The sequence below is a fragment of the Balaenoptera physalus genome (genome assembly GCF_965194825.1).
Source record: "Balaenoptera physalus genome assembly, chromosome: 16".
Taxonomy (NCBI): Eukaryota; Metazoa; Chordata; class Mammalia; order Artiodactyla; family Balaenopteridae; genus Balaenoptera; species Balaenoptera physalus.
Genome location: NC_138898.1, coordinates 76,760,642 through 76,778,488, shown reverse-complemented (window position 1 = coordinate 76,778,488; position 17,847 = coordinate 76,760,642). Strand labels below are relative to the sequence as shown.

General features: G+C 46.6%; 1 protein-coding gene across 2 annotated transcripts in view; it reads right to left on the bottom strand.

The window, feature by feature from the left end:
- ITGAL (integrin subunit alpha L) overlaps nt 1–17,847 on the bottom strand; it is a 45,526-nt gene that overhangs the window by 17,831 nt on the left and 9,848 nt on the right. For both annotated transcript variants that reach the window (XM_082429471.1, XM_082429472.1), the window contains exons 7-18: nt 17,622–17,767; nt 14,206–14,338; nt 13,896–14,046; nt 9,995–10,068; nt 9,782–9,914; nt 5,493–5,644; nt 5,020–5,157; nt 4,427–4,624; nt 4,153–4,283; nt 2,252–2,412; nt 1,995–2,146; nt 93–182 (exon numbers count right to left, since the gene is read on the bottom strand). In XM_082429471.1, the coding sequence (XP_082285597.1) occupies nt 93–182; nt 1,995–2,146; nt 2,252–2,412; nt 4,153–4,283; nt 4,427–4,624; nt 5,020–5,157; nt 5,493–5,644; nt 9,782–9,914; nt 9,995–10,068; nt 13,896–14,046; nt 14,206–14,338; nt 17,622–17,767 (1,659 nt within the window). The remainder of the gene's footprint in view (nt 1–92; nt 183–1,994; nt 2,147–2,251; nt 2,413–4,152; nt 4,284–4,426; nt 4,625–5,019; nt 5,158–5,492; nt 5,645–9,781; nt 9,915–9,994; nt 10,069–13,895; nt 14,047–14,205; nt 14,339–17,621; nt 17,768–17,847) is intronic.

Here is a 17,847-nt window from a genome sequence, read left to right as displayed (position 1 = left end):
TCTATTGCTTGAAGCCAATGTAACAGTCCTGCTACATTGAATTTCTATTCTCCCTTATTTCCTATCAGTTTCTCCAGCTGATCTCTTCTTACCGCCCTTTGGTCCCTCGGTGTCCCTTCTTCCTCCCAGAGAGAGTAATTTAGGGAGACATTGATAGGAGAGATGAGGTCTTGAGTGCACACCTGAGGGCAATAAGAATACACCCTATGTCATGAGTTTAACCTTTACCACACTTCCAGTTAAAGGCACACCTTGTCCATACTTTATAAATGATGACATTCCAGTAGCTAGCTGTCTGAGACTTTACCAGGAGTGGAAATATGTTTACTATACATCAGGTGTTTATAATATGCCCAGCTTGCTTCTCAGTACGATTGTTCATCCCTCAGCTCCAATCCCAAGGCAGACATCAGTCATCAACCACGGCACTTTTCCCCACCAAGTCCTAACAGAAGTCCCTGAATCTCTGTCAAACTCCTCTAGGCAACCATTATCAAAGTTTGCACAGGAAAAGAATACTCTAGAATAAGCAGAATATCCCAGTTCCTTGAGAACAGGGGTGGGTGTCAGTCTTTGACGTTATTACCAGTGCCTGACACTTTGGAGACGCTCACTTTGGAGGACTTTTTGTCCTCACCTAAAGTTTCCCCCAACTCGAAGAGGTAGGCATTATTATCCCCACATTGGAGACGAGGAAAGTGAGATGTAAAAAGGGGACACAACTTTCCTAAGGACGAGAACTAGGAAGTGAACCCAGGCCTGTCCAACTCCCAAGTCTAAAGTCTTTCCATCATGTCACAGGGCCTCTTCTCTGGCAAATTTATGTTTAAAATTTCCAAGTCTTGTAATGCGGGTTAGGGGTGTGAGGAGGCAGAGGGGTTCTGCATGAAATGAGATCAGGAGCTGATAATTGTTGAAAATGGGTGATGGCTATTTGGCGGTTCATTAAACTATTTTTCTACTTTTGTATGTCTGAAATTTCCCATAATAAAAACTTGAACACAAACTTCAAAATCTTATACTGAATATACCAATCATATATTCAGTCTCTTATGAAATATTTGAGGCCAGAATAAAATTTAATATCAATCTTATTTCATACAGAACAGGTATAAGCAAACGGAATTTGGGTATTTTGGCAGTTATCTAAACTAACAAGAACTTAAAAAAATTCTTTCTGGGATGGATTTTTAAAAAAAATAAATTTATTTATTTATTTCTGGCTGTGTTGGGTCCTCATGGCTGCGTGCAGGCTTTCTCTAGCTGTGGTGAACGGGGGGCTACTCTTTGTGCGGTGCGTGGGCTTCTCATTGCGGTGGCTTCTCTTGTTGCCGGAGCATGGGCTCTAGGCACTCGGGCTCAGTAGTTGTGGCTCACGGGCTTAGTTGCTCCGTGGCATGTGGGATCTTCCTGGACCAGGGCTCGAACCCATGTCCCCTGCATGGGCAGGCGGATTCTTAACCACTGTGCCACCAGGGAAGCCCTGGGATAGATGTTAATAATAAAAGACCCACACGGCAAACGAAGATCCCGAGTGCCGCAACTAAGACCTGGTGCAGCCAAATAAATAAATAAATAAATATGTAAATAATAATAATAATAAATGACCACGTGTACCTGGCAAATAGTGACACACCACCGCGCCTGAATATTCCATAGGCCCGAATATTCTGTGGCCATTAAAAATAATCTGAAAGCTGGGCTGCAGCATTAATATATGATGTGTGAAAAGAGTAGGGAAAAAATGGTAAGTACTTTACAATTGTAGTGATGTTTAAAATGCCTATGGATGTGGATTAAGGACTAGAAGAAAATATGCTGAAGGTATTGTTACTACTGTGGTACAGAAGAGGAAACGGTAGGACCAGGAGATCAAGGTGACCTGTGACCTGTGTTGGACAGCGATGGAGCCGGGCCTGGCACTGGGGCTGCCTCCCGCTGCGGTCAGCTCGTCCGCCCCTTCCCTGCCCTGAGCAGCCTTGCTGGCTCCTTACCGGGAAGTGGAACCAGAACCCAGTGCAGGACTTGACTGAGGTGACAGCTGTGTTCCTGCTGAGCTCATGTTTCCCATCTGGGAACAACCCCCGGCTTCTGCTCCGATGGCCATCCAGCTGCAGAGTGTAAGTGAGGTTGGCAACCAGGTGCCCTGGGCAGGGTGGAAAGGCAAGAGTTGAATGACGGCGGATCCTGGGGCCGTGAGCCTGGATTTGGGGCAGGCAGCTAAGCTGGGAAGCAGGAAGACAGCACTGACCTTTGAACTGGGAGATGAGAGACTTGACCTGGAAACAGACTGTGATGTTAACGCCTTCCTTCTTCTTGTCGCTGGTGGAATACGAGCACTCGACTTCATGCACTGGGATCTCGGCCGGGGAGAAGGACATGCCTGTGATGATATCCACCACAGGCCGGGAGCTGCAGGGAAGGCAACAACCAATGCTCTCCCTCGGCCTCAACTGCCATCCCCAGCCAGACCTGGGGCTCCAGCTAGCAGAGTCCAGAGGACTCCCCTTCCCTAAAGCAAACTTCAATGTCACTGTCTCTTTGCAATGACAATAATAATGATAATTCATTAGGGCTCCCCATAATGATAATTCTTCCTAGCAGCTTTCTGACCCATTTCTCACACAGAAGAATGAGCTTTTAAAAAGAAAAGTCGGGACTTCCCTGGTGGTGCAGTGGTTAAGAATCCGCCTGCCAATGCAGGGGACACGGGTTCAAGCCCTGGTCCGGGAAGATCCCACATGCTGTGGAGCAACTAAGCCCGTGCGCCACAACTACTGACCCCGCGCGCCACAACTACTGAGCCCGCATGCCTTGAGCCCGTGCTCCGCAACAAGAGAAGCCACTGCAATGAGAAGCCCGCACGCCTCAACGAAGAGTAGCCCCCACTCATGACAACTAAAGCCGGCACGCAGCAACGAAGACACAACGCAGCCAAAAATAAAAATGAATGAATGAATGAATGAATAAATTTATAAAAAGAAAAATCAGGGAATTCCCTGGTGGTCTAGTGGTTAGGACTCCGAGTTTTCACTGCCGAGGGCCCAGGTTCGATCCCTGGTCAGGGAAAAAAGATATTGAGCTTCCATGCCAGTAACCTTTCAAGGATGCCCCATGGTATTCAGAATAAAATCTAAACTTTTCACTGTCTGTGCCACACCACCTGCCTCTCCAGTCTTTTTTTTTTTTGGCTGCGCTGGTTCTTAGTTGTGGCACGTGGGATCTTCGGTGCTGCATGCGGGGGGATCTTTAGTTGCGGCATGTGGGATCTAGTTCCCCGCCTGGGATTGAACCCGGGCCCTTTGCATTGGGAGCACGGAGTCTTACCCACTGGACCACCAGGGAAGACCCTCCTCTCCAGTCTCACCTCCTACCACACTGACCCTATTTCCGTGCCTTGAACACGTCACACTTTTGCCTGCCTTACAGCCTTGGCACCTCCTGGGCTTTCGACATAGAAAGCTCTTACCCCAGATTTCTGCAAGCCTGGCTCTTGCTTATCTTTCAAGTCCCAGTTCCTCAGAAAGGCCTTTCTTGGCCACCCAGTCTATAGTAGGTCTCCCCTGCTATTCTCTCTCACAGAACCCTGTTCATGTCCCTAATGGCACTTATCACAATTGTAATGATCTATTTATTTGTTTTACTTTTTTATTATATGTTCCCCCACCCATACACTGTAGCCAATGCCTTGTTCCGTATTGAAGACAGTATCTAGTCACTAGATGACGTTACATGAGGCTTCCAGTGACTGTAAGATCTGGGTCAGGCAGGAAATGCCATCACCATTTCAAAGATGAAGAAACTGAGGTCTTGAGAAGCGAAGTGACTGGGGTAAGATCACCCAAGAAGTCAACAGCAGAGCTTCAACTTGAATCCAGGTCACCAGGTTCTAAAGCCATCCCACGTCTCTCTAGGAGGTTTTAGTGTTAGATAGGCCTGGGTTCAAATCCCAGTCTGTCACTGAATAGCAGCTGTTTAACCTGGAGCCAGACACAAAGCCGGTATAAAAGGAGAACCAAACTCACAGGGTTGAGTCAAGGACCAAGTGCGCCGATGTTGATAAGCATTTAGCACGATGCCCAGTACATCGCAACTGCTGAAAGGATGAGGACTGCAGTCATCCCCAGGTAGGACTCAGGAGTCCCACCTTACCTCAGCACGATCACCTGGCTCTCAGCCCCTACAGCCACATCTACCAGGCCGTCCCCGCCAAGGTCCTTCACACCGTGGATGGAACGTCCAAACCATCGAATTCCTGGGAGCATCCGGGTCCCTTCTATCCGCTGAGACCAAGAGAGAAATTCATGCTAAGCTGGGGAGAGGACGGGCGGAAGGGCGGGAAGAGTCGGGCTGAGGAGTGGGGCTGGGGCTTGGTGGCTGCCAGGTGCCTGGGCATGGGTTCTGATTGGCAGGCGGGGTACCTCACCTGACTGGGCCAGGGGCTCAGCCCCGCTTGCTGCCCATTGAAGATGTACACAGCCCCCTGCTCTTCCAGAGGGGCTCCCACGGCCACGTCCGTCAGCTCATCCCCATTGATGTCCGTCAGGGCAGCGATGACTGCTCCAAATCGCCCAAGGGGGTAGCCGGGATCCCCCTGCAGCTCTGAGACCATTTCGAACCCCAGCTGGGAAGGAGCAAGGCAACAGGTCCCACCTCAGTCACTCAGCACTAACCACTGGACCACCAGGGAATTCCCCACCTTTGTTATCTGCGTGATTTTGTGCCTTTGGAAAGTTGCCCAGCCTTGTTGAGCTACGACGTTCCCATTTGTAAAATAAAGCTCATAGTATCCCAGAAGGTGATTATGAGAATCAAACGAGGTATCCTATACATAAAAAGTTTGGCACTGGGCCTTGCACACATTTTACCCACCTCCGCATATTTGCTATTGTTTGTAGTTGTTCTAAAGGTCTGATTAACACAGGATCAGGCAGGGAAAGGCTTTCAGAATAACTGAGACCTGAGAAGGCATGGGAGTCTCCTTCTCCCACATTCTCCGCTCAGTGTCCTGGTCCCCACCTTTTTTCTCTGGTAGATAAACACCCGGCCTCCTCTCTGCTCGCCATAGAAGAGGGGGGCTCCAACCAGCAGCAGCTCTGTCTCCCCATCTTGGTCCATGTCAACGCCACACAGCTCGCCACCAAAATAAGAGCCAATCTGCAGGGAGAGGAAGACGTTTGAGGAAGAAACCTAGAGCAGGACACCTCCCTCCCCATCAAGTGCACCCTATCCATCCTACTCTAAGCCCTCAAATGAAGGTCCAAGTCCTGGATCCCACTTAGAGCCCGTATGAATTCAGACAAGTTGGGATCTTAAGTTGGCAAGCGGGGATGACAAAGCTAACCTCAGAGGCTTTGCAGGGGAACAAATGTGACAGTGCTCGGCACAGGGCGTGCGCTCAGCAAGTGGATGCGTGTTCGGAAGACAGCAGGAAGCAGAACTAGTGTCACTCCAGCCCCCTCTTGGGCGGACGCCCCTGCAATCACGCTCACCTGGATCCCATCTATTTTCTGGATTTGGCTCCAGGGTTCTCCGCCCTTTGGCTCTTGGAACAGCAACACCCGCCCCACGTGCTGGTATCGGGGGGCTCCAGCTGCCAGCAGCGACGGGGTCCGTCGGGAGGGCAGCCAGGTCACCGTGTAGCCTGAGGAGAGAGCGAGCGCGGGGCTTGGAGTTAGGAACACAACGGCTGCTGAACGAAGGTAAAACCCAGGGGGAAAGGCGGCAGAGACCCTGGGAAGCTGGGTTAGCAGCAAAGATGCACTGAGACGGCCAGAAGGCCTTCTCCCGAGAAGAGCAGCCACGTGCTCCGAGGAGTACAGATCCTGCCGTCAGGGTCCAAGGCTGCATGTCTCACACTGTGGACAACACGCATGCGCAGAACGAAGCAGCCGCGTACTGCAGGGTAAACATCTTCCTGAGGCTCAGTTCACCTAAGGGTTTATGAAGGAGACTACCTTCTTTTTAAAGAGTAAAATGAAATGGAATATATTAGTAAGAAGAAGGCAAAGTTTGCACGAAGATTAAAAATCAAGCAGCAGATGCCTCAAGACTGCCAGCCTGCCCTGTTTCAGACTTGGCAGCCCCTACATTGCATGACCCAACTTCTTAAAACCAATCTCTTTATAGATGATAGATAGATAGATAGATAGATAGGAAAAGAGAGAAAAAGAATTATGTATCTATATAGAGATACAGATACAGATAAACATATAGATATATCCTATGGGCTTTGTTTCTCTGGAGAATCCTGACTGATAAAATAATATATACATATGTATGTTATTCTTTACATATATATGTGTATATATATATATAAAGAGAGATAAAGCAAATGTGGCAAATGTTAACAACTGATAAATCTAGGTGAAGGGTATATGGATAGTCACTGTACTATTAACTTTTCTCAAAGTGTGAAAATTTTTGCAGAAAAATTTGGTAGAAAAGATTAAAGATGCGTTTCAATGAAAAAGTTTGGTAAGGTAGTACAACTCAATCAGCGTGGAGACATAGCCTAGTAAAAATACTGAAATTTAAACATAAGGAGTGGTGGACTTCCCTGGTGGCGCAGTGGTTAAGAATCCGCCTGCCAATGTAGGGAACATGGGTTCGAGCCCTGGTCCAGGAAGATCCCACATGCTGTGGAGCAACTAAGCCCATGCACCACAACTACTGAGCCTGCGTGCCACAACTACTGAGCCCGTGCACCTAGAGCCCATGCTCTGTAACAAGGGAAGCCACCACAATGAGAAGCCTGCACACCACAAGGAAGAGTAGACCCCACTCGCCGCAACTAGGGAAAGCCCGTGCACAGCAACAAAGATCCAATGCAGCCAAAAATTAGTTAATTAATTAATTAAAAAAAAACATAAGGAGTGGTGATTGTACAGCACAGAGAATATAGCCAATATTTTATAATAACTATAAATGGAGCATAATCTATAAAACTTTTGAACCACTATCTTGTACACCTGAAACTAATATGTTATTGTAAATCAACTATACCTCAAGAAAAAAAAAAAGCAGGAGACTTGAAAACATTTCTGCTTCAAGATATCACTGAGGTTATCTACATACTTCACAACTCCTGTGGTTGAGGTTCCCTGCCTTCTGTTCCTACACTGATGAAACGCTGGAGGAAATGCTGCAGGAAATTGGACCAGGGATTGCGGGGGAGCCAGGAGCCACCTCACAGGAATGCTCTGAAGATGACTCATTGACCCAATTTGACCTTCTTTGTTTATTTTTTTTGAATTAATTTTTATTGGAGTACAGTTGATTTGCAATGTTACGTTAGTTTCTACTGTACAGCAAAATGAATCAGTTATACATATACATATATCCACTTTTTTAGATTCTTTTCCCATCTAGGTCATTACAGAGTACTGAGTAGAGTTCCCTGTGTTATACAATAGGTTCTTATTAGTTATCTATTTTATGTATAGTAGTGTGTATATGTCAGTCCCAATCTCCCAATTTATCCCTCCTCCGCATGACCTTCTTTGCTCAGAGCAGTTGAAAGTGAATGAGAAAAACAGATGTCCGAGACTCTATAGCCCATGAGAGGAAGGGTGAAGAGGCTGAACCACTCTCCTGTTTCTTCATGTATATTCCTGAAGTACAAGGGTTAAGAACTTGCCCTTTGAAATCAGAGAGACAAGGTTTTAATCCGAGTATTACTTCTTCTTGGCTGTATAATCTTGAGTAAATTACTTCATGTGTCTGAGCTTCAGTCTTCTAGTCTAAAAAAAAAACTGGGACAATATCAACCTTATAGGGGGGTTTTGAGGATTAAATAAGACCGTGGATGTAAAATGCTTAGCACCATGTTAGTGAGATCTAAACTAAGATCTGAAGGATAGTAGCATAGTAGGCAATCAAGATTATATTTACTTCTACATGTACACAACACACACATACATCTGTGTGTGTGTATATAGTGAGTGGTATGGGTGCCTAACTAGAGATTCAACTTTGGGTTATTTCTTCTTATTCAGTGAGCAACTTTGCCAGCTATTTTGCAGTACAGTCATCTCTACGTATCCACAGGGGATTGGTTCCAGGACCTGCCCCGATACCAAAATCCACCACAGACGCTCAAAGTCCCACAATTGGCCCGTGGTATCCCTGGCTTCCAAATCTGGGGATTCAACCAACCATGGATCATAAACGTGGAAACCACGGCTGCAGAAGGCCAACTGGATACTGAAGAACAGAAAACCACCTTGAAGGCAGTAGTGTAGGTGCTGCAGTGTAAGTGCAGTGGTTACGAAGCACAGACTTTGGGTCTGGACTACCTGGGTTCCACCTACTAGTCTGTGACGCTGGGGAAGTTATTTAAAGTCTCCTGGGCTCAGTTTCTTCATCTGTAAAATAGAGATGATAAAAATACCTACTTACAGGGTTGTTGGGAGGATAAAATGAGATAAAAATAAGTTAATATGTGCCATGCACTTAGAACAGTACCTGGCACATAATACTTGCTCAGTAAAGAAAAAGAAAAGGAAAACAAGGAAAAAAATCACTGAGGGCAGTCCCCCTTAGAAGGGTAAGGGTAGATGCACGATGAATAGCACCAATTTTCCCGAGGAAAGTATTTAATAAGATCTTGTGTTTTGAAAGTTTAATAATAATCTTTGTGTACTGAGCCCACCCCCAGCCAAGGGTCATGGGTGAGGCAGGGTGGAGGGTGGTGGTTCTAGATCTATGAGGAGGTAGAACCTGGAAGCACTCTTATCCCAGGGCTCTTGGAGTCAGTTCGTGCCTTGAGACAGGTGACTCTTTGAATGTGAACTAGAAGAGCTATAACCCCAAGCGCAAGGGTGACGCCGTTCTGCTCCTGAGACTGGCGTCGGCTTGGATGGACAGCATCCCCAGGACTATGCAGGACAAGACACCACGAGGCAGAGAGAAGCAACAGCAGTTGTGGATTGACCAGCCTCGTTTCCTCTGTGCTTGGCATCTGAGAACCCTTGAGACTGAATCAACCCTGGAGTTCCTGGACAATTCAAGGGGAGAAAGCCTCACGGAGGAGGGGCTGGTCCTCCCACCGATGAGGCAGGTTGTTTTAAAATGGACTCGGGATTTAATTTATAGGTATAACTGAGTAACGACACAGAGAAGTCACTGCCATTGAAAAAAGTTTATCACTCACAGCTCCCCAAAGCAGGCACCACAGCAGGCCATGCAGGGCCACATGGGAGAAGCACCAGGGTGGAAGGAGCAAGGGGAGAATGGCCCAGAGCCGTTATTGCAGTTTCAGTGGGAAGGAATGAGGGAGGCAAGACAAGTTTGAGCAAGCTTAGGACTGGACGGTTTGAATAATGTTGGCAGGCTCTGGGCTATAGAGGTGGTCTTCAGTTGTCTAGTACCTGGGCCTGGGGTGATTTATGTCAGGGTAGATACTGGCCTGGTGTGTGAAAGTTAGATAAAAGGGTGGTTGGGATGCAGTGTCTGGATTGGCCATTTGGCTTATGGAAGGCCTGCTCCCAGGCAAGTTGTTTCCTACCTGTAGGAATTAGCTGGCCCTGGGAGGAGAAGTCTCTCCAGGATTAGCAAGGCCACAAGATGTCAAAGCATTATAAGGTACAGAAAATAAAAACATGATTAATACACAGGTGAGGGGTTAGTAAGGGAAAAATGAAGACTATTATAATCATAGTTAAACTGAGTTTGTTCATGTTGTTGCTTAATTGCTTTCATTATTATTTTGAAAGTCAATCTGAGTGACTCCCTGGTTCCCCAAAGCTGAAAGAACCCAGCAGAAAAGAGAAGTACTCACCCAAATATCCTGTCCTCACTTCTGGTGTCAATGGTTCATTCCCAACAAATGTATCACCCTGCAGGTCTGTCTTCAGATCGAGAAAGCCCCCAGCCCAGTCTTTGGCTCCAGCGGCCCCTACAATGCCATGGCCCTGCCCAGGGAGGGAGATGAGTGCGGTCAGCTGCATTCCCACCACATCCCTCAGCCGGTAGCATCAGGCCCGCCACTCACTCTGCTGAGGTCCGCGCTGATCCCGCTGGAGGACAGCTCCATGTTGAAGGATGTCAGGTCCTGTTTGCTTGTGCCTGAGGGACGAGGTAGGGAGAATGGGCTGAGACCCAAGGAGCAGTGAAAACTGTGATGCTCAAGAAAGGACTGAGGAAAAAAACACAACATCTACCCGTAGGCAAGGTGGAAAGAGCATGAACTTTTTTTTTTTTGGCAGCTCTGTGCAGCTTATGGGATTTTAGTTCCCTGACCAGGGATCGAACCCGGGGCCCTGGCAGTGAGAGTGCCAAGTCCTAACAACTGGACTGCCAGGGAATTCCCAAGAGCATGAACTTTAGCGTCAGACGGGGAAGCGACTTATGCCCTGAACCTCCCGTGACTCTCCACGCGCCCCGGGTGTGGATATTCCATTCCCTGACTCAGCACGTCTAAGAGGCAGCTCTTGATTTCTGCTCCTACTCAGGCTTCCCCTCTTCAATGAATAGCACCCCACACCCACCTAGTGACTCACGCTAAAAGCCCCGGAAACAACCTTGATTCTTCCCTTTTCCCTCCATTCTATCTCCAACACATGACCAAATCATGATAGTTCTACCTGCAAAACACATCTGCCCACTTCTGTGAATCGTCTGTATCACCGCCACACTGGCCCAAGCCATCCTCCTCTTGTACCTGACTAAGGCAGGAGCTTGCTAATTTGGTCTCTTTGACTTCATTCTTTTCTTTTTTTTTTAAAATTAAATTTATTATTTTTTTGGCTGTGCTGCACAGCACATGGGTTATTAGTTCCCTGACCAGGGATCAAACCTGTGCCCGCTACAGTGGAAGTGCAGAGTCCTAACCACTGGACCGCCAGGGAAGCCCCTTTGACTTCATTCTTCCTCTTTCTATGCCTTTTTTCACAGAGCAAGTTGTGTATTCTTTTTAAAAAATGTACATCAGACCTCATCTTTCCCTTTCTTAAAACCCTTCCTAACTTCTCATTTGTCTGAAGACTAAAATCCAAACTCATGAGGAGCTGGGAGGCCCCTGCCTTCCTCTCCAAACTTCTGTCTCCCTTACTCCCCACACTGCTATTACACTGACCTTTTTTCCTGTTCCTCCAGCACACCGAGCCCTGCCCCATCCCCTGGCCTTTGCACTTGATCTTCTCTCTGACTATAATGCCCTTTGCCCACACTTCTCCCATGGCTGCCTGATTCTCATCTTTCATGCCTCAGCTCAAAAGTTATCTCAGTGAATTTTACCTCACTTTAAAAAAAACACCCCACGGGATTTCCCTGGTGGTCTAGTGGTTAGGATTCCGGGCTTTTACTGCCGGCTCAGGTTCAATCCCTGGTCAGGGAACTGAGATCCCGCAAGCTGCGCGGTGTGGCCAAAAAAAAATTGCGTCTCAGAAAGGCCTTCCTGGGACTTCCCTGGTGGCGCAGTGGTTAAGAATCCACCTGCCAATGCAGGGGACATGGGTTTGAGACCCGGTCCGGGAAGATCCCACATGCCGCGGAGCAACTAAGCCCTTGCGCCACAACTACTGAGCCTGTGCTCTAGAGCCTGCGAGCCACAACTACTGAAGCCTGCGCGCCACAACTGCTGAAGCCCGTGTGCCTAGAGCCCGTGCTCCACAGCAAGAGAAGCTACAGGAATGAGAAGCCCGCACACCTCAACGAAGAGTAGCCCCCGCTCACCACAACTAGAGAAAGCCCGCGTGCAGCAACAAAGACCAATGCAGCCAAAAATAAATAAATAAATAAATAAATTTATAAAAAAAAAAAAAAAAAAAAAAAAAAGGCCTTCCTTGAAAAGCTTATTTAAAGTGGCTTCTTCCAATTAAAGCTGTCTTATCACTTTACTCATTTTCTTTATAGCACTTACCACAATCTTGAATCATCCTGTTTGTTTACTGTCTTTCTTTATCCAACCTGAATATGAGTTCTATGTTGGCAATATCCCTGAGAGTCTGATTCACAGTGCCTGCTCCATGGTTGTTGCCAGCATGAATAAATAAAATGAAAATAATACCACCAGCCTTGCAAGGATACTGAGAAGAACCGATTCAATGATATAGATAAAGTGCCTGTTACCTGTAAGCTTTCAAGAACCGTAGCAATTATTATGAAGATTTGTTCATTCACTGAAGAAACATTTAGAGTCACTAAATATTTGGTGCCAGGGATAGAGGGGTGGGAAAGCAGGCACAATACTTGTCACTAAACCTCTCAGTTTAGTGTGGGAGACAGACATCTAATAGAGAGCTCTTTTTTTTTTTTTTTTTTTTTTAATTTGTTGTTTTGACTGCGTCAGGTCTTAGCTGTGGCATGTGGGATCTTTTGTTGCTGTGCTCGGGCTTAGTTGCCCTGCGGCATGTGGGATCTTAGTTCCCTGACCAGGGATCGAAACCACGTCCCCCGCATTGGAAGGCGGATTCTTAACCACTGGACCACCAGGGAAGTCCCCTAATAGAGAGTTCTTAATACAATGTATGTCACGGGCTGTGACAGGGAATGTACTGTGGTTAAAGCAGCACATGGGATCCCAGACTTGGGATCAGCGAGAACTTATCAGAGGGAATGACATCTAAACTACGATCTGAAGGACGAGTAAGGGCAGGGAAGGATAGAGGATAAGAGCTATGATTTATCAAGAGTCTACAAGGTACCAAGCACTTTGCTAAGCAGTCATTAGGGCTTGAATTGTGTTCCCTGAAGAAAAGATGTCTAAGTCCTAACCCCTAGTACCTCAGAATGTGACCTTATTTGGAAATAGGGTCTTTTCAGAGGTAATCAAGTTAAAATGAGGTCATTAGGGTGGGCCCTGATCCAATCTGACTGGTGTCCTTATTAAAAGGGGCAATTTGGACACAGAGGGACAGACACAGAGACAAGATGATGGGTAAACACACAGGGAGAAGACAGCCAGGCGACCAGAGTGATGCAGCTACAAGTCAAGGAACACCAAAGACTGTTAGCAAACACCAGAAGTTAGAAGAGGTAGGGAAGGATTCTCTCCGAAACCATCACAAGGAGCATGGCCCTGTCAAACCTTTGATTTCTGACTTCTAGCCTCCAGAACTGCAAGACAACACATTTCTCTTGCTATTTTTTTTTTTCATTTCTCTTGCTTTAAGCCACCTAGTTTTTGGTACTTTGTTACAACAGCCCTAGTTAATGAATACAGCAGTTAAACCTTACAACCCTCTGAGACTGGTATCACTATCCCCCTTTAACAGAGAACAATGAGGCTCGGAGAGGGAAAGTGACCTGGCTGAGGTCACACAGCACAGGCAGAGTGAATTCTTGAGCAGGTTTGCCTGGTCCCATTAAATATAATACATGGCTTCTTCAAGTGAACTGAACACCAAGGCTGTGTCCTAGTGAATGGGCTTCCTGGGGGAATCAGGTACCTTTCAGCAGACTAAGCTACCTGGGGAAATACTCTCCCATAGGCAGTCCTCCATCTGGCGACTACAATCAAACCTTCTCTTATTCTGGGCCAAAGAAGAGGGCCTGTGGGCTCCTTGCACTTGGCCCCTGCCTGCTTGCCCGTCTTAAATAATTTGAGGCCCAGGACAAGTGACAATGAGGGAGCTGAGTGAGGAGAGGAAGGGATTATAGTCATTCTACAGGGCTCAGCTGATGCCTACAAGATATAGGTCAGCTTGGGGACCCATCCTGGACCAGGCTGAGCTTCAAGAGGAAGACAGACTTTCAGAGGGAAATAGAGGCTGCTCCTAAACCACCCTCCCCTAAGTTCCTACCTGAGGTCTTTTAACCGGAGAGCTCTTAACACAGTGGCAGATGCTCTGTAAGCTCCCGTGATTATTATTCCGCGTGTCCTTAATCTAATGTCCCAGGTGAGGTTCTGTATACATCCCCATGAATCCTCTCTTCCAGGGTCTGCCACTCACCTTCAATGACATAGATCTTTTTTTGCAGCTCGGTGAATAGATCTTTCAGCTTCTCAAATGTGTCCAGAATCTTTACAAACTCCTCCGCAGGTTTTGAGGCAAATTCATGGAGTGTCTCCTGACTTTCCTTGGTCTTAAAATACTTTCCAATCTGGAAGAAATGAAGAGTGAAGAGCTAGCATCCCCAGAATGGCAGACCAATTTTCTGTTATTTTCACAAGACCCTGGCCCCAGGGAGAAAGGGAGAGGGGTTCAGGAATAGGAGAGGGAAGATGGGTCATAAGAAGAAGCAGGGACCTGGAGCCCGTACCCCAATGATGTAGCGGATGATGTCTTTGGCCACGTCAATGTTGGCTTTGTCAGTGGCTTCCCCGTCAGTGATGATGATAAGCACTTTGGTGGCATCTGGCCGGGCCCCCAGCTCTTGCCGGAACACCTCGGTCCTGTGTCCAGGAAGTGGGGGGGGATGTGAGAGACTCCCCGCAAATCACCTGAGGTCTCCCCCTCACCCTGCTCATTAAGTCACTGTCCTGCTGATTATGCCAAATCCCTTCTCACAATTCGCAGACAGCTATTCCCGGCCTTCAAAGCTCTCTTCTGAACCTCCTTCCTCACCCTGGTTGCCATATCCCTCCTTCTGGACCAGTAGTCTTCAACCGAATTCTGGGCAGCCACGAGGTTGTCCCAGAGTCTGTGGGCAGTGAGGGGAAACTCTGGGCTTCCTACTCTTCATTTCAACCACGTGGCAACTACCCTTTAATCAGTTAGATATGCTGGTGATCTAGGTGAGATTCCAGCGGAAGGATGGGCTCCACGGCAGAAGGAAATTGGAAAGGCCACTCTTCTAGAGAAAGCTCATATAACACCCCCTTCTGTCTCCCCTACCATTGCCAGGCTACCTGTACATCTCTGCTGCAGCAAATCTCCTAGGCAATCAAAGAGACTTGCTTCTGTGTCAGTTTTTCCCCAAACCAGATTTGCTGCTGTATCTCTGGCTCCTGACTCAGAGTAGGTGCTCAGTGCATGCGACAGAAGAGAAAGAAGGAAGGACTGAATTCTGGACAGGCCGAGGCTCCAAATTCCTGCCCTGCCCACAGCCTCCTTCTGAAGCAAGACAGGCTGCCCACAGCTTCCACTGGGACAGCCTTTCTATTTGAACCATCCTCCCCTCCTCACCCCACAGCTAACCAAAGATGGACAATTAATCCAAGAGCAGCCAGTCCGCAACCCCTGACTTATGGCATGACCTGTACTGGGAACAGAAGCTGAAACTCACCTGGAGAGGCCACAGTGGGAGGTGAAGAGATACAGAGAGGAGGGCGGGAGAGCTACTTGGAAGCTGCCAAAGACAGAGGAAACTGATGGGCGGGGTCAAAAACCACATCTTGTTCTATCTCGGATGCAAATGTTTCCCCAACTTCCATCCACCTGGACATGGCCTATCATGGATCCTGTTCATGGATTTCCACCCTGGTTTAAACCACCATCATCTCTCGTCTGGATTTTTCAATAGTCTGCGAATTGGCATCCTGTTTCCACCCTTGTCCCTTCCACAGTCTAATATCAACCCTGCAGCCAGGGGGATCCTTTTAAAAACATAAATCAGATTATCATTCCTCTGATCAAAACCACCAATGATTCTCATCTCACTCAGAGGAAAAGCCAAAGTCCTCACTAGGGCCTCATCCAGACTTCGATGATCTCTCTGACTTCACCTCCTACTACTTGAACTCATCACTTACTTCTTTCCAGCCACACTGGTGTCCTGGTTTTTCTGTGAACATTCCAAGCATGGGATCAGGGCCTTTGCTGTTCCCTCTGCCTGGAATGGTCTTCCTTCAGGTATCCACATGGCCTGCTTCCTCACCTCCAACAAGTCTTTGCTCAGATGTAACCTTCCCTGATCTTCCTATTGAACATTGTTTTATTTTTCTTTGTAAAACTTACATCTTCTACTATATGATCTAATTTACTTATTTATCCTATTTATTACATTTCTCTCCCTTACCAGAATGTTAAGCTCCAGGAGGGCAGAGACTTTTCTTTGTTTCGTTCACTGTTAATTCCTAGCACCTAGAAAATGGCAAACAAAAACCTGCAGACCAGAGCCAGTCCACAGCTTGTTTTTGTACGGTCTCTGGGCTAAAAATGGTTTTTATATTTTTGTTTTTAAAGAGTTACAAAAACAAAGAAGAATATGCAACAGATAACTGTTATGTGGCCACAAAAGTCTAAAATAGTACTATCTGGCCCTTTATAGAAAAAAATCTGCCAAGTTCTGACCTGGAACACTACCTGGCACACAGCCAGATGGTCAAGAATTATTTATGAAATACATTTCCATGACCACTTCTTTTTGTTCCCACAGCTGACACCTTTTGGGGTATCTTCCCATCCTGTGGGGACCCAGTTCTCTAAGAACTGTCCCCTTCCCAATGGAGGTGGGACCCCTGAATCCATGTGACTCTACGCCATGAAGCAGAACAAGGCCTTAGCTGGGTTGACCCATGGACACACAATCTAGGCTCAGCCAATCAGATTTCCTCCCCTGGAAGCTAGAATTCAGGTTGTTCACCTGAACTGAGGAACTGAGGCTGCCATTTTTTCAATGGACATTGTTTGATCATGTACCCACCAGAGCCATCTACAGACAGAAGAATGAAGTAGACATGACAAGTCAAGTAAGCCCCAGAAGAAAAGAGCTGGAAACACATGCAGAGTCTTGAGATACATCACATGCATGTTTAACTTATGCAAATCCAACTATACATGCTTGGCAAAGAAATATAAATGAAAAATATAAGTGTAATAGTACGGGAGATCCTTTCTGCTATTTCACTCAATCTGAGCGTATGCCCCGGGGGAGCATGAGATAAGAGATGTAATTCTCTTATTCCCCAAAGTGATCTCGGTTTCCATGGTCATTCTAATGTTTAAATACAGGTATTTAAAAAATACACAATATGGCCCTTTACACAGTCCAACTACATTCATCTAGGCCTCAATTTAAACACAGTAATCTGATCCAACTCTGGGTAAGTAGGTTTAGAAAATCAGGATATGCTAATTTCCAATATGGGACTTGGATATATTGACTCTGATGAACAATTCAAAGAATAATTAAAAAATAATTTGACTCTTTGAGATTTGTATTCATACACTGACTTCAAAAGCTGATCCCCAACTAAGATGTGACTCTACCGTGGCTGCCATCATTCACAATCTCTTTTCAAGTTCTGGTTCTAATCCCTCATGAGGCCTGGAAATATTCTCTGTCCCAAAGGTTCATGAGCTATCCCTGCATCCTCTCATGAATTCCCCTTTGGGATTTAGTTGGTGTAGAGTCCTGTTATAATCAAAAGAAACCTGGAATTCCCTAGCGGTCCAGTTGTTAGGAGTCTGTGCTTTCACTGCCCAGGGCCCGGCTTCAATACCTGGTCGGGGAACTAAGATCCCACAAGCCACGTGGCGTGGCCAAAAATAAATAAATAAAAAAAAATTTAAAAAAATCAAAAGAACCTGGACTATAACACAATATTGTAAATCAACTATATACTTCAATAATAATAATAATAAAGAACCTGGAATATAATTGCTCCACTAGAATGCTTACAATAACCTGCCCCTTGCTGAACCCACCTGTTGAGTTCCTACACCTTGCAACTTGAAGAAGCTAGTACACACAGAACAACCGACGGATGGGCTCTCTCACAAAAGGGAACTCACGTGACATAGTTGATGGCACCAAAGGTGTTGGTCAACAGGCGCATGTGTTTGACTTTGGCAAGCAGAATATCAGGGTCCTTCCATTTAACATAATCCAAGAAAGTAAATTCTGTTTTGTAGTCCGAGGAAAACTGAACAGCCGCAAACTAGAAAAAGGAAGGAAGACATAAAATGTCTTTACATAGTCCTTCCCACTTGTTTGCGCCAATCTCTACTTTTTTTTTTA